The sequence below is a fragment of the Brachypodium distachyon genome, chromosome 2, assembly GCF_000005505.3.
Source record: "Brachypodium distachyon strain Bd21 chromosome 2, Brachypodium_distachyon_v3.0, whole genome shotgun sequence".
Classification (NCBI taxonomy): domain Eukaryota; kingdom Viridiplantae; phylum Streptophyta; class Magnoliopsida; order Poales; family Poaceae; genus Brachypodium; species Brachypodium distachyon.
In genome coordinates, this window is record NC_016132.3 from 46,813,795 (window position 1) to 46,830,033 (window position 16,239).

At 46.1% G+C, this 16,239-nt stretch overlaps 1 protein-coding gene across 1 annotated transcript; it reads right to left on the bottom strand.

Moving 5' to 3' along the window:
• Positions 1-9,026: 9,026 nt before the first annotated feature.
• LOC100838590 (serine/arginine repetitive matrix protein 1) lies at positions 9,027-13,967 on the bottom strand. The gene is made up of 5 exons (XM_003569516.4): positions 13,648-13,967; positions 12,312-12,857; positions 10,839-11,160; positions 10,650-10,727; positions 9,027-9,662 (listed from the first exon to the last, which is right to left on the bottom strand). Exons 1-5 carry the CDS (start codon positions 13,740-13,742, stop codon positions 9,612-9,614), a joined length of 1,092 nt encoding a protein of 363 aa, XP_003569564.1. The 5' UTR covers positions 13,743-13,967; the 3' UTR covers positions 9,027-9,611.
• Between the last annotated feature and the right edge of the window lie 2,272 nt (positions 13,968-16,239).

Below are 16,239 nucleotides of genomic sequence, written 5' to 3' on the forward strand. Positions count from 1 at the left end.
AATGAAAGCTGACTATGTTTACATGGAGTTTTGGTCCATAAGGAAGCCTCATTCCTATTTTCTTGTGCTCAATCTGAACACCATCAAGCTGGAAACATTTCGCAATAGCTCGAGTGAGCCTTTTAGAGGCCCTAGGTTTCCATTCTTCATGCGGTTGTCACCTCTGCCAGCTCCAGATGATTACAAGGAACTTCAAGCTGCATGATAGGATGGGGTAGGTAATCTATTGTTTGATATGTTCATATTATTGTTGTGCCTCTTGCCTCATGTTTGAAATATTTGCCAAAAAATTGAAATGATTTTGCATGTAAGGAATGGAGATGGTAGACACATCATTGCCACCGATTGATATTTTCATAGGAGTAATTTTCTTCTTCTTTTCTATTTAATTACTAGTGTAGATTGCGCACCCAAATCATTATTTGGTGCCTAATGGAGCCAGTGTCCGTTTGCTAACAGTGCAACATAATACTTTGTTAGTATTTCAGAAGTGCAGCTCCCCTGATCACCAACCAATTTTTGTAGAATTCTAGAACTAATTTCTTCATTTGAGACTTGCTTACCTTGATTTGATCAAGTTGTAGCTCTTGCTTGTTTAGTTGGATATTGGTATACAATTTGTAAGTTTCAGAAACAATTGTTCAGGAACTATGGCAACTAAGATTTTTGTTTTCTATTTCTTCATTTGTGATATGCTTACCTAGATTTGATCAACTAGTAATCAGTTGTTTATTAACAATTGTTCAGTTTTCTGAGATATTACATACTGTCACAGTCAACCACGTACAGTGAAAATGATTACTTTTGAAATAGGAAAAAAAAAGGAACTAAGGCAACAAAGTGGTTTTTATTCCTAGTTGATCACTTCTTGTTTTAATAATCACCTGAAACTTCACTTTACAGTCTACAGTCTGCAGCTAAGTTCTTGCACGTACGGTTGTTGTTCAGTTGTTTATTAGGATTACATCTATTTGTAAATTGTAATTGTTTTTAACCTCTACATTGGGTCACAACTTACTGGTGCAAGGTCATAACATGTAAATTTAATGTATTTTTGGCAAACTTAAATTCCATCATTTTTGCTAAACCGAATAATTTTGCAGAACACATCGACTATTTGATTACTTCAGAAAAAGGATGCATTTCTCTATGCTTGTTATATTTTGCGGTGGCTTTTGGTTTCTAGTCTCTAAAGGTTCTTCAGTAATGCATAGAAATCACTACGTTTTGAATGGTTAGCCTGTGTGATGTGGCAGAAAATAAATTTAGTTTGCATTTCAGGTCAAGTTGTTACTTCCGGCTTTGCTTAGAAGAAGACAGAAGTTATGTTAATTGCAGCATGAGACGAGAGCATCATCCAGACATCTGTTTGAATTGGAGTTGCAGAGGATGATTAGATCGCCACGTTTTTCCTATAATCTGAATTCAGTCCTTGTCATGGCACTATTTGCTGTTAATTAGTTTTAATCAACCCTTCCTATCTGAACTGAAATGGTTAATTTTATTTCAGTCGTGCTGTCATGTTGCACCAGTTTGTGATAGCTTAAATGCTTACTGCAGTTCAGTAGAGCTCTGTCTTTTGTTTTTCCTATTGTGATGGCGTGTATTGCCATGCCCATCAATTCGAATGATAGAAATCAATGCAAATATATGGAAGCATGGAACGTAAAAGTTAAAATTATTTGAAATTATATCTAAATGTTAGTAAGATAAGAGGGAATGTGTTTATTTTGTGGCAGAGGTGAATATTTGTTAATAGTTGTAGATGTTTATTTAATTGTTCTTAAGATATGTGGGTTTCAGGTTTTCCGTATGATAATGCATGGTCCAACCAACTAGTGGCCACTGAATGATCTACGCCCTAGAAAGAGTGTGGTGTTTAATGAATTTCGGGTTTCACGTAGGGAAAATATTCAATCAACTACCGTCTACTAAATTTTCTGTGAGAATAGCATCTTCATAGAACGTACAATTCGGTTAACAAAGAGGGGTGCTTAATGGTTTTAGGTTCCAACATCCTACGTTGTTCAGTTTTAATTCCTAAACAATCTCGGACATGTGGCTTAATTTGTGCTTAATGAATGTGAAAATTTTAAATGCATGTCCAATATTGAAAAATACAGGTGGTTTGTTGCACCAATCGTGATTTACACAACTAGATTATCGAGTTTTCATTTGTCAGCTTGCCATCTCACTCCAATTTTCCTGAGGCCAATACCCTGATTTGAAAGCAAGCTGGGACGCTCCTAACTGATTTGAAAATGTCGATACAAAGAGCTTTGGTCCTAGTGCCATCATTAGAAGTTGTTCATGTGTTAGCCGAACAATAGAACAAGGGACACCAATACGGCGCGACGGTTGCGCGTTAGTGGTCGGGACGCCTGGCAAAAGCAACATGCAGCAGCATGGGTGCATGCATGCATGCAGTACAGCACATATGGGAGCTGGCAATAGCAATCGAAGCAGTGTGTGCATAGTGTGCATGCGCACGGACGATAAAAGTGGCATGCAAGATAAATACGCAAAAGATCGTAAGATTCAAAATGTTTTAACTCTTAAACCATGAACTCGATTTACAATCTGTCTTTACGGTTAATTTTGTCTCGACGAAATCTTCGAAATTAGATCCCATGTTGGTACGTTCAGAAAACTTTTTTTTGTCTTAAAAGTTGCCTTCTAATAATATATGAAGTTGCCACCCTATTATTAACAAATTACTATGTGACAACTTTATACAAAATACTGTGGCGACTTGTCAATCGAAGGTATCGTCCGATAATATGTAAAATCTAGACTTGATAATATATGAACTTGCCATCCTATTGATAATATATTACCGTATGGCAACTTGTGTATCAATTGTACCGTTCGATAATGTGTAAAGTCACCGCCTGATAATATATGAACTTGCCACCCTATTAGAAACATATTACCCTGTGGCGACTTATGTATCAAAATTACCATCCGATAATGTGTAAAGTCACCAACGGTTCCGTCTAATAATACATGAAGTTGCCACCTTATTATTAACAAATTACCACGTGACAATTTTATACAAAATACTGTGGTTTGTGAATCAAAGGTACCGTTGGATAATATGTAAAGTCACCACTTGATAATATATGAACTTGTCATTCTATTGGTAACATATTACCATGTGGCAACTTGTGTATCAAAGGTACCGTCCGAGAATGTGTAAAGTCACCACCTGATAATATATGAATTTACCACCCTATTAGTAACATATTACCCCATGGCGACTTGTATATCAAAGTTAACATATGATAATATGTAAAGTCACCACCTGATAATACATGAACTTGCCACCCTATTAGTTACCGTGTGGCAACTTTATATAAAATACGGTGGCGATTTGTTTACCAAAAGTATCATCCGATAATATTTAAAAAAACCACCCAATAATATATAAAGTTGACACTCTATTAATAATAAATTGCCACGTCATAACATCATATAAAATAGGGTGACGATTTGTGCATCAAAATTACCATCCGATAAGATGCAAAGTTGCCACCTAATAATATATGAAATAATACTGTGTTAGTAATACATTAGCACATGGTAACTTTTTTAAAACAAGTGTGGTAACTTGTGCATTACCGTATGGTAACAAAAAGATCAAAATAAATTTTCAACAAAACATATCTGAGAGAGATCTAATTTTAAAGCTCTCGCCGATACGAAGTCAACATTGAAAACGGACCGTGGATCGGACAAACGGTTCAACGTACAAAACATTTTGAGTGTTCAAAACAACGACATGCAAAGAATGCATCTTGCTAAAACAAACATGAGTGAATGCATGCGATCAATTCGCGATTGGCAAAAGAAAAGAAAAAAAATGCATGCATGCATTCAGGACACAGCGCAGTGGCAACAGACAGCATGCTAACGTCCGTCGCGCCACCGGACAATAGCGCGAAGTTACGTGCGATATAAATTCCGTAGAATAATACCTGCTTCCTGAGATTCAATTGCTGATCCGACGGAGTGAGAAGAAGAAGAAGAATCACGCTTGCCCTGTCTAAAAGAAGAAGAATTACGCCTGTGGCCTCATTGAGTGGGCTCCATGCCTCTATCCTATGGTTACTTTGGAATTTGGAAACAAGGACCGGAGAGCGGTAGACAGACCAAGAGGGATAGCTGTTTTGATTTGTGACATTTCTCATAGTCTGCTTCGCTGCAAGGTTCGATAGTCTCGGAATTGCCCTTGTCAAATGTTTAGAAGATCGGAATAAGCATGCGGCAACAAATTAAAGAGGAATGCGTGGAGAAACAAGCGCCTCTTGCCGGACCCTCCCACGGCGATGTCCGCGTGTCAGTTTGTCTTCCCCGCGAGATCTTGGCCCAACCATACGGAGTCGATAGGAAGGAGCATATCAGCACATGAAGATGGAGGCAGCTCGCGCGCAGGCATGTGCCCGTCGTCCACCCATGCTCCTGCGAGAGGAAAAGCTTGATGGTTTCAGTGAAACCTTAAGAAACTACTCGCATGCTTATAACATTAGCTTCATCAGGAAATCTATCGTCCTGACAGAGCCAACTCTTACCCAATGGATCCTCCACTTGAGAGCGAGAAGAGGAATGCCCTGAACTCTTGATTGAAGACCGTCTTCGGAAGACTGAGCACTGAAGTTGTGAAGCACTACCATGAAATCAGGGGAACAGGTGGTACCAAAAAGCGACAGCAAGTTTTAGCTCATTAGCCACCCTCGCTCTTCTCTGCTTTAATAATGCTCCATGGCTAATTAATTTGGCGCGTCTTCCTGTCTGTGTTACTCCCAACAACCGTTGCAGTCACAAAAGAAGGAAAACGTACCCCAGCAAGAGTATAACGGCAAGTTGACAGACCCACAACCATTGCTTGTTCAAGCGACTAGTTGAGTAACAAGAGGACTGGTTAAGTAGTATACTCTGAGAGGAAGAGTACGATGCGGAAGCACTAAGCACCAAAAGCTCTTTCCTTTTAGTGTCCTGTGACACCCGTCCGTTCTTGAGCACGTCATTGCCGGCCTGGTCGATTCGAGACTAATAACTCCACGTCGTTTCTAGTATGAGTGTCATATATATGCCGCTCGCTGACGATGGAGCTTCCCTCTCCCACACGATTCCTACGTAAGGACTATCCTTCTTCTTCTGCCGTGACAGCATTGAAGACTGAAGGAAAGCATTGTGTCCATATATATTCTCGCACAGGGGCCGGAGGAACGAGCTGCTGCTGCGGATAAATATTTCTCTGTGATGAACTAATGATTTCGCAGTCGACATAGAGAAGGCCGGAGAAAACAAGACATCAGTTGGAGCAACGTCTGTTCGACCGATTGCTCGAAAGAAGAAGCAGACCATCGAAACAAGGAGATGACAGGATGAATCTCTGCTTAGCCATATCCCCTATGATATGTAACGAGATGAGTGACGTGTGACGGAGCTAACCATGTTGCCCTTAGCTTGCTGCGAGCTCCCTCCGCCGTCTGTCTGACCCTTTCTCTTGCCCAGATGCTTAACCAAAGCGACTTTTAATCAGTAACGGTTGAAACCAGCCATCTAAGCCCAAGCAACACAAGAGCTAATAACTCGATTGTGCCATAGATACGCATTCAGACGCGCGTCACACGACCGACGGCCTCTTTAGATAGATAGCGTGACTCTGATGTAAAGGCCTACACAAGGTCTTTTTTTGTGAGCTCTACCCGGCTCCGGTGACGAAGGAGCAAAGATACCCGTCTTTGGTTCGTTCAAATGCTTATTCTCGTCGGTACGTGATAGAGCGATCTACGTAGTTCTCTTTGTACTGTTGTTGATGTACTAATAGATCATTCGTCCTATCCGAAAAAATCTATCTATTATATACTAAAAGCAATATGAGGGGTACCGAGAGGAGTCTTCGCGTTGATCCACATCACCCCAATTATTTTGACCGTTAGATCTGAGAGTTGTAGAAAATCTACGTAATATATAAAGAAAATTTAAATCGTCTAATTAGAACGTGGAGGAACCAGATTGATACGCATATATGTTTTTAACCTCACCGAACTCTAACCGACTCTAAAGGTAACACGAGTCCCCCTTCCCAATCGCACAGCACCTTCCCGTCCGAGGAGAGCTTGAAGCAGAGAACACGCCGCGCAGGACGGCGGCCGGGCTAATTTGGTTTTTTGTAATCTATCTATAATATACACGTATTAATCCCTGTACGGATGGTCCAGTAACGGAACTAGATAAAGAACGTACGAGTAGTTTGTGTTCACGCAAACGCTAGCATGCAGTCCTTAAGCTGCTTCGTTCAGGTGTTTGTATCTTGGTATATATTGGTGCTTCCTCAGGAATAGCCACGATTTAGAGTAGCGATCTATTCATATGTACGGCGCGTAACATCGATTTTCTAGAGCAAACCATCGGGTCATTCTTCTCGCTCGATTTATTTGATTTTGCGTGCATGATTATTTCTCGAGAACCCTGCGATTCTGTACATGGACCGGTCAGTTTCAGCAAAGCATACTATTGTTTCTAAGAGAAAAAGATCCTAACAGTCATCGGTCAGGACTGAGGATCCCAATATGGTACGGGTGTGTTAGGTCATTATTTTCTTTTACGGAGCCACATCTAGTAGATTAAAATGTTACGACTTCTCAACGGATTTTTCATGAATCATGAGAATATTAAATATTGAGCTGAACTTCATCTGTTATAATCTACCCTCTCCGATCTATAATAAGTGTCTCAAATTCAGTAGTACAATTTTGTATCAAGTTAGCACAAAATCTGAGACACTTATTATGTATTTATGTATCGGAGGGGGTATATTTTTGCAGGAATGAGTTATTACCGGTATTAAAAAGAACTTTAACAATTACCTATGTTCCTAAATGTAAAAACTTATTTGTCCTGAGTCATACTTTTTCTATTTTGACCAAATTATAGAAAAATGTATCAACATCTAGAATATCAAATAAATATAGTACTTCATCCGTCCCAAAATAAATGACTTCCCAAAATAAGTGACTTTGGGACAGAGGGAGTATGAAAATATATATTGTGAAAGATTTAACAAAAATAATTTAGAGTCATTTATGTTGATAGGTTTTTCTATAACTGTCAAAATTTAAGAAGTTTGACTTATGACAAATCTAGGACTTCTTACAATTAGAAACGGTGGAGTATATATCAATACACGACCCCCAATTCTAACTTTACTTACTACCGCAAATATTAACTTGGATTACTAATTAACATCAAGCAAATGACCAATTGATCAACATGTGAATTCCAGTTTTTTGTACAATCTGATATATGATGTATGTATGGTCAACCGTCTGAAGTAGAAACTAGCAAACTGGTTGATGATCTGAATTTTAATTCCAGATACATAGGTAATATCATATTGATCAATTTATAGTACTCGCTATTAGCTTATGCCATGTCACATATAGCCAGCACAATAGTCAACATGTATAATAGTTAGCTATCAATATATAGTACTTTATTAAAACTTGGCCCGCATCTCATTCTCACAAGGAGCCTAGGAGCACGTATGCAGCTGGCTGTTAGCTAATAGCCCACTTCTTTCCTCTCTCTCTTCTTATCTTTCCTCCAACTCAGCAAAATATAGTATTTAAATTCTTACAGCCCGCATGCATCATCCTATTATACTTGCTCTAAATGGCACATTACTATTATATATTTGGTGGTTTAAAAATAGTACAACAAAATATCAATAAAGATGTTTCCCGCGCAATTGCGCGGGACATCATGCTAGTTTAGGAAAAAGCCCTACACCTACACGTGCGAGCAAGACGAAGCGCGCTTAGCTAGACGTATACTGGTTATGGTTGAGGTGGAACATCGTGATCAAGGCTCTCTTACTCAGGAAAAAATATAGAAAGAGTCGGAATAGAAGGATGATTCATTAGGAGGGGTCAAAACATAAGAATATGAAGCTAATATGATGAAATTGCAAAGGTTATGCATGAACTTAAGTAGAAATACGAAATCATAGCGGGGTGCCAGGGCTGGCCTGGTCCCTGCCTCCGCCACTGCTCTTACTAATCAACAGAAACTCGAGCACTGGATGCTTCGTTTTCGGTGGAGATTACTAGAGAGAATATCTGGTGCTCCCAACCCCTTAGGTGCTACCGTGCTACCAACGCACGGTAGCATCCCTGATAAAATTTCAAAAAATTCGAAATAAATTGAGTAGGTTCATAAAATGTGTGTCTATCACTTTGCAAAGTTTCAAACCCAAATTCATTATATGTATAGAGAAACAAAAGACAAATGCAAGCATGAATAGTGTCAGGAATTTTGTCTTTTGCGACCTATTCACATCATGATTTGTCTTTTTTGTTTCTCTACGCATATAATGAATTTTGGTTTGAAACTTTGCAAGGTGGTAGACACATATCTTATGAACCCACTCAATTTATTTCAAAAAATTTGAAAACTTTTTAGTGGTACTACCGTGCGTTGGCACCTAAGGGGTTGGAAGCACTGGAAATTCTCTCGAGATTACTAGTAGCTCGTCTATTCGCCAGTTCTTGATAATTATTTTCTGGAGTGTTAATTAGATTTTTCAGCTATTGGATCAACATCAAATTTTCACCATCTTCAAGTGACGTTATAACTGTAGGGCGTAATTTTTCCGACGGCACGAGTTTTGAAAAAAGAAGAAGCAAGCAACAAAGAACTAACACAAGCGAAATTATAAACGGGTCACCGCGGCGCTTCTGTTCCATAGATCTGCTAGTTCAGACACCAGATGCACCGACAGGGCGACACTTTTGATATTAGTAGCATTTGGCGTACGAATCCGTCGTGCAAGAGGCACGTCCACATGTGCACGGCCATTGAAGAAAGCTCTTGGTGAGACGGGGGGAGCAGTTTCAACTCGTTTGACGGAAATGCCAACTGCAAGTAGCATATGCATGAACCGAGCTGCCGGCGTACACTACAGTAACAACGTTAAAGCTACGTAGAAACCAAAGAAAAATACAAAACAGAGGACCCCCTTTTTTCGAAAATCAAATAATCGAGGACCACTTGCTCAATTGATGCATCTCTCTACAGGCGTATTCTCCGCTTGCATCACGCACTGTCATAACTCATAAGGGCAAAGTCCTGTCCGCTCATATTCACTAACACGTCGGATCATTTTGACTCAGCCGGTCAGTCTCGCAGCAAACAGAGAGCTAAACACAAAGAATAGAAATTGGCGAATAGCTATAAGCGCGAAGAGAGACACCATTCCAAAATAAACCCCAGGTCAGAGGAGACGCGAAGCCGCCGGCCGAGCACGTCACCGTCTGGCCGCCCAGAAGCGTAGTACGAGAGATGCCACGCGAACCCCAAAATGGTACTCCGAAAAGAGAAAAACAGCCGGGGCATCATCATCATCGTCTGCCGGGAGCTCAAGGGAAGAACATTCATGCCCGCGGCGCCTCCTCCGTCCTCCATTTACAAAAGACACGTCCCTTGGTTTTGGCTAAAGCTCTCTCTACGGGTGTTTTTCTTCTAATAACTTTCCCTTCTCCACTCACGGCCAGCACATCCCCATCTTTGTTGTCTGGCTTCGCAGGCCGGCGTCTCCTCCTCTTTCACTCCGAGTCGCTGTCCATGCTCTCCATCCCTTTCAGCCCTCTTCGCCTCTGCAATTTCAGATGAACAGAGTTTTCAGTCAAGTGCCAAGGTCAAGAGGAAACCTTGATGGGACCAAGTAATACTACTGTCAGTGCAGCTTAGGCGCATGTGACAATCTATATAAGCTCGACCAAACCTTAAGCTAGGGTCTTTCGGGGTTTTTAATAGCCGTCAACTAAACTGTGGAGTTCACGTTACAAGATTCCGTTCTCCCAAATTACAGCAAGAGATCCGGTCTAGAGCCTTGTTACTATTGACAAATACACACATGTCACAGAGATTAAACCTGCAGCAACTAAAGTACAAGCAGCACCCACTTTCTTCTTTTTCTTTCTTTTTTTTATGGTTACGATTCCAAGCTCTATCCCGCGAGCCATCATGTGGTCCTAGCAAGCGACAGTGTAGATGTACCCACGTTGAGGGCCACTTGTCGGCGATCCTGAGTTCAAAATCCCAATTTGCAAGCGCGGAAGTGAACCACAAAACATGAGACTGACAGGTGGACTCCATGCCCCTTGCACATATGCTTTTTTTTTTCACTTGTTACTACTAGTAGGTACTCCGTTGAATTGTTCAATTGAGTTTATTATTTATTTTGCTTTGGCAACCCACATGACGGATATTGATAAATCTAGCTACGCCAAGAAGACTTCTCAGGTCAGGCCAGGGCAAAGGGATGCACAGAGATCGCTCGCTTGCATCTCCACGTCCACAAAAGGCGAGCCAAATAACTCGGTGCCGTCATCAATGAGGACACGAAGAAGCATCACGAGTCACGGGCCCCACGTGAGCAAGTGGGCCAGCCCAAAAGTAAAGGGGCAGCTAATTAACCAACTTTATTAAGGCCTTAATTTGCATTGCAGCCCATCAATCACATGCCCCCCCAAATCAATCAAAAAGTGGAATTACTGCTGCCATTTCCTTTTCCTTCGAACAGATGGCATGAACTGGGCCTGTCGAATGCAATTGCAAAGGGGGATAAATTTTGTTTATACCTTCTTCACGCATTTCTTCTCCCGCACCTCGTATCGGCTCCTGGTCAAATCCGAGAGCCACATCCCCGGGAACACGAACTGCGCATCACAAAGCACACATGTTAGTCCTGTGATCAGAGATGCAGAAGGAAGAAAAAATAAAATAAAAATAGATCCGATTTGGATCTGTTGGGGGTTGCAGGGGCATACTTGGAGCGACTTGTCCACGTTCTTGGCCCTCTTCTTGGGCCTCTGGGGCAGCTTGGTGCCCTTCATGGCCAAGAAGTCGTCCTCCTTCTCCTTGCGCGACAGCGAGATGTAGATCCGGGGCAGCTCGAACCGCTCGACGGCGCCCAGCTTCTCGCCGCCGCCGCCGTTGGCGACCAGCGGCGAGTCGCTGTTGTGGTGGTGGTATGGATGGTGGTGGTTGTTGCTGTTCTTGGGATCCATGTGATCCACGGCGGCCGCCTTGCTGTGCGCCTTGTCCGGCGACTGCCGCTTCTGCGCGCCGCCCGATCGCTCCTCGACGGACCTGATCGCGCAACCAAAGGGAGAAAACATGGCGTTAATCATGGGATCGTGGTGGTGATGATGATGTGGTGGAGGTGGTTGGGAAGGTTTGCAGCAGGCAAAAGGGTAAAGGGGAAGAAGGGTGGGTAGGGATGGGTGGATTGGTGCTAGTCGGACGTACCACAACAAAGTTGGGATGGAAACAAACAACAATATTATGCAACACCAAGCAAAGCTACTCTGCTGCTGCTCGGAGTACTACTGTTGATGCCCATATAGAAAAGGAAAAAAGATGGGGGAGTTGAGATGTGCACACATATTTATAACCCATCTGCCCTACCGGTGGTACTCCTTTTCCCTTCCCCTGCTCCTCTTCTTGATGTTGCAACTCATATTATCATCGATGTAATGATCCCCGAAGTTCTACCAGATCAACCCAACAATCCACCGAAAATAAAATAGGCGGCCCCTAACCAAGGAATTTGAGCGGATATGGAAATTTTGTTGGGGTCCCCCAGGCATGATATGATACAGTGTGTTGTGACAAATACGGGTGCTGCTGCGGTGCTGCCTATGTCCACGGATTGGTCAAGGAGGAAGGTAAAGTTACCCCTCCGTCCAGATCCAGACAGACACTGGACTTTCCACAGAAAAAAAGAATACGATGACCTCAAAAAAACGTAAATACCACGGCAAAAAATCAGCAAAGAAACATAGCGAGCCGATACAGATCGAGAAACCCAACCAGCTGAATATATATAATACAGAAAAAAAAAGAAGAAAATAAACTAGTCTAGATTTGGGGGAAAACAGAAAAGGAGGAAGGAATCTTTGGTCCAACTCCAGCGCTCTCTCGCTGCTGTGCTAAAAGACGGGGCTCGGTACAGCTCACCAAAACCAAAAGGAACACCCTAAAAAAAATCCCCAAGCAGGAATAAATAACGCCACGTCGCCAAGCCAACAACAAGAACAAGAAGATGGCCAAGCAAGCGGCCGGACCGATTAGTTTCCTCCCCACCAGGGGCAGAAGCGGAAACCAAAAAGTCACCGGGCGGAAACAAACAGGTAGTACAGGCGAGAGAAGGGTGAAGGAGCGGGCTACCTCCCCCACCCGGCCGGGCTTCCCATCCAGGATATGAAAACGAAACGAGACGGGGAGAGGCGCTCGTATACCTGTTGTTGCCGTGGTGGTTGGCGTCTCCGCCGGCGGCGCGGGCCGGGAAGGAGGAGGCGGACCTCAGGTTGGACCCGCGCGTGATGGCGGTGGCGGCCGGGGGAGGCGGCATGAGCTTCTCCGTGGGCGCCGACGCGCGGCGCTGGATCTTGCCGTTGACGCCGCCGCTGCTCAGCCGGCGCTGCGGGGAGGGGGCCGCGGACGACGAGGACGACGCGTCGCGCCGGCAGCGGGACCGCTTGTTGTGGCCCCACTGCAGCAGCACGTCGCCGGCGTTGGAGCTCGGGGAGGCCGTGTCGGAGGAGTCGCCATGAGCGTGGTCCCGCGCCGGGCTCCTGGCAGTGGCCGTCTGCGGCGGCGGCGCGCGCGCCCGCGCGGGCTTCGAGGAGGAGTCCGGCTGGGAGGCGGCGAGGTAGGAGGCCAGCCGGGAACCGTCGGTGGCGGCGTCGTCGTCTTTGAAGGAGGATCTCGACGCCGGCTTGCGGGCCACGCCGCTGCCTCCGCCGTTCGCGAGCGGGAGGCAGTCCGGGCTGAGTCTTTGGTACCTGCAACGGCGACGCGGATTAGCGATTTTGGACCGGACTAAAGGGATCTGCTGCAGAATGCGAGGAACAAATCGGGGAGTGGGTGACGAAATGAAACGAAGAAGCGCACGGATCGATCGAACACGATAAGACTCAAAAGGATCGAGAACAGAAATGAACGTAAAATTCCAACAACCACTTAGCTCTTTCGAAACGCAAGTAAGATGAACGAAAGAGAACAAGGAAATACTTCGGCCGTGAACCATGAACTCCCATGGCCACAACATATCTTCAGGAGAAGAGAACCCAAGGATGCAAACAAAGGAGAAACGGCAGGATGCTTTGTCATCCATTCGGAACAACTGGAAAAGCATTGGAAACACGGAAATTGAGGAGACGATTGAGATTACGAGCAGAGAGACTGCGAAATACAGAGGGCAAGAGCACCGAATCCAGAGTCAAACGCAACCGCCCGAATTGGGAAAACTCGTTATCGAAATACCATAGCACAGATCAACCAAACCAGGGAAGAACAGAGACGGACGGTGGAGAGGGGACGCATCAGACAGATTAACAAAGCAAACGCAGAAAAGCTGGAAAATTTGCAACGCAAGCGGCCGGCCAGTTCCGGCAGGCGGCCAAATCGATGGAAATCACTCACCAACCGAAGCAACACGGAAGACCAAACGAAAAATCAAACGCACACAAGATAAAAAGTAGAGCACCTTCGATCTGAACACAAAACAGGCACGGAAGAAACGAAGAACCACGAGAAGAACAAGAGGAGAGAGCGCAGAGATCTGCCGGCTACCTCATCATGTCCAATGCCGGAGCAGATTTCAGTCTCAAGGGGCTCGGCGACGCGACGTCTCTGCCAATCGCATGGACCTCGAGGAGGCCACGCATCAAAATTGGCCTCCGGCCACCGCTCCAGTCAGGTTCCTTCGTCCTACCGCTCACCAATCACTCTCTTCTTTCTCTCACCGTCGGCGCCGTTCCAGTACGGAACAAACGAGACGCTTTCCGCCAGGAAATTTACAGGAAAATTGTGAGGAGAACAACGGACAGACGAGGGGAGGGAGGAGGAAGAAGAGAGCAGCAATGGCGATGAGAGCAGAGCCGGGGGTCCAAATAGAGGCTTTATCTTTTGCGCTCCTCCGTTTATGCCCTCGAGTAGGGGTGTTTATTCACCGTTCTGCCACCGCTTCTCCTTTGCCGAAACTACCCCGGGTGGGCCGAGGCTGTGGGGTTATTAATGCAGAATTTACGGGGTTTTATTTGCCAATACCGGGAGATCCGTGCGAATCCTCTCTTCCTTCTCTTCTCTTGCGTTGCTAGCTGGTACTGGAGTTTTCTCCAGAGACTAACGCCACGAGACACCAAAACGGGTGTTAAAGAAACGGGCAACGAGTGTGGGTTTTAAAACTAAAACAAACAACGAGTGTTTCTGCATGTCAAGGTTGTGGTGGAGCCACGATTTTAGAGATAAAAGGGACAACCAAACGAAACAATGCCAAAAAAGTTATGTGGAGTAAAAGCTTATCGTCAGGGGTTTCAAAATTCCTATCAATTGCTTCTAAAAAAAAATCCTATCATGTGCAGTGATGCAATATGTTTGAGTCGTGTTAGGAGCAAATGTAGAAATTGCGTTGCTGAGTTTGCTCCGGTTGTGCACCGAAGGCATACGAGAGTCATCACACCTCGGATTTGATGGAGTGGGCAATTTAAGGTGGGGCTCAGTAACGCTCAACTTTTATCTACGTCCCCGGACGTTGGATCGGCTGCAAACGCGGGCTTCGGCAGGGTGACCCCTTGTCCCCCTACTTGTTTCACATCGTGGCGGACGTCCTGCAGCGCCTGCTGTGTGACGCCTCGGGGCCGGGACGTCTTCTGCATCCCACTATGGACGATCTCCCCTGCCCTGTTGTCCAATACGCGGATGACACCCTCCTCACCCTGCGCGCCGATGAGGGGCAGCTCCGACGTGCGCGCAGTACTCTGCTCGAGTTTTCGCGTGCCACCGGCTTGGACATCAACTTCGCCAAGTCCGCGTTCGTCCCCATCCACGTCTCGGCCGACCGTGCCCAGCGTCTTGCCTCGATCCTTGGATGCTCCCCCGATGTGTTCCCGCAGAAATACCTGGGCCTCCCGCTCACTGCGAAAAGTTGCGTGCCTGTGATCTGCAGAACCTTGTGGTCAAGGTGGAGAAGCGCGCCCCGGGGTGGCGTACGCACCTCCTATCGGCGGGCGGCCGCATGGTCCTCATCGATGACGTCCTCTCTGCGCTCCCCACCTTCGCCATGAGCATCGTCCGCCTCCCGGGGTCCATGGTCGAGCGAATTGACCGGCCTCGCCGCACACTGTTCTGGAAGGGCGCCGCTCACTGCTCAGGTGGGGATTGCCAGGTTGCCTGGGCCCGTGCTTGCCGCCCCAAAACTGACGGCGGGCTTGGCTTCAAAGATCTCCGGTGCCAGAATGTTGCCCTGCTCCTTCGTTTTGTTCACAAGCTCCTCGCCGGAGCGGACACTCCCTGGGCTCAGTGGGTGCGTCGCTGGTACGGGCCTGCCGGCATTTGCTCTCCGGTTGTCGCGTCTGATTCGTTCATCTGGCGCGCCTTCAAGAAGGTGTTCCCCGCTTACAGGGCCATCTCCTCTGTGTCGCTTGGCGATGGCATGTCTACGGCGTTCTGGTTGGACTCGTGGCTCCGCGCTGGCCCGTTAGCCGGCCTTATGCCGGCCCTGTACTCGCACTTAGTCGCCCCGGCGCAGCTCGTCTCTGATGCTCTGCGCGACGGAGAACTGGTGCTTCACTTACGCCCCCGCCTGTCTGCTGCTGCTGCTCGGGACCTCGAAACTCTGCGGGTGGCGTTGCAGTCCGTCCGCCTCGCCGCGACGCTTGATGCTCGCTCTCTGGCCGGCTCACGTTTCTCTGCTACACGTGCGTACCGCTTACTCGTCGAGCCCCAGCCGGCGGGTGACATCCCGTGCTCCGATTTGAACTGGCGTTGTTTTGCTCCCCGGAAGGGCCAGATCTTCTTCTGGATTGCTCGCTTCGGGCACACCCGGATGCGCGTTCTGCTGCACGAGCGTGGGTTTGCGCCTTCCTCTCTCTGTACCTGCTGTGGGGATGTCCCGGAAGACATTCCCCACCTGCTGGCGACTTGCCCATCGCTTCGGAAACTTCACCTCGCGCTTGGGGTTGATCGTCGTGCTCTGAGAGCCCCCGTCTCTCTCACCGGAATCTGCGACGCCCTGCTGTCCCCGCTCCGCTCTTTCCCACCGCCGGTGGCGCGTACCCTTGTGCTGCTCACGCTGTGGGTCGTATGGAAACGGCGGAACGAATGCGTGTTCGATGGGGTCTCCGCCACAGATCAACGGCTCTCCGTCCTCCTCTCCGACCACCT

Excerpts from the sequence above, each read along its gene's own strand:
- LOC100838590 (XM_003569516.4), bottom strand. The coding sequence starts at position 13,742 with ATGCGTGGCCTCCTCGAGGTCCATGCGATTGGCAGAGACGTCGCGTCG. Across the intron at positions 11,161-12,311 it reads AACCACCACGGCAACAACAG|GTCCGTCGAGGAGCGATCGG; the intron begins GTATACGAGCGC and ends TTGCGCGATCAG. Across the intron at positions 9,663-10,649 it reads AGAAGAAATGCGTGAAGAAG|AGGCGAAGAGGGCTGAAAGG; the intron begins GTATAAACAAAA and ends CTGAAATTGCAG.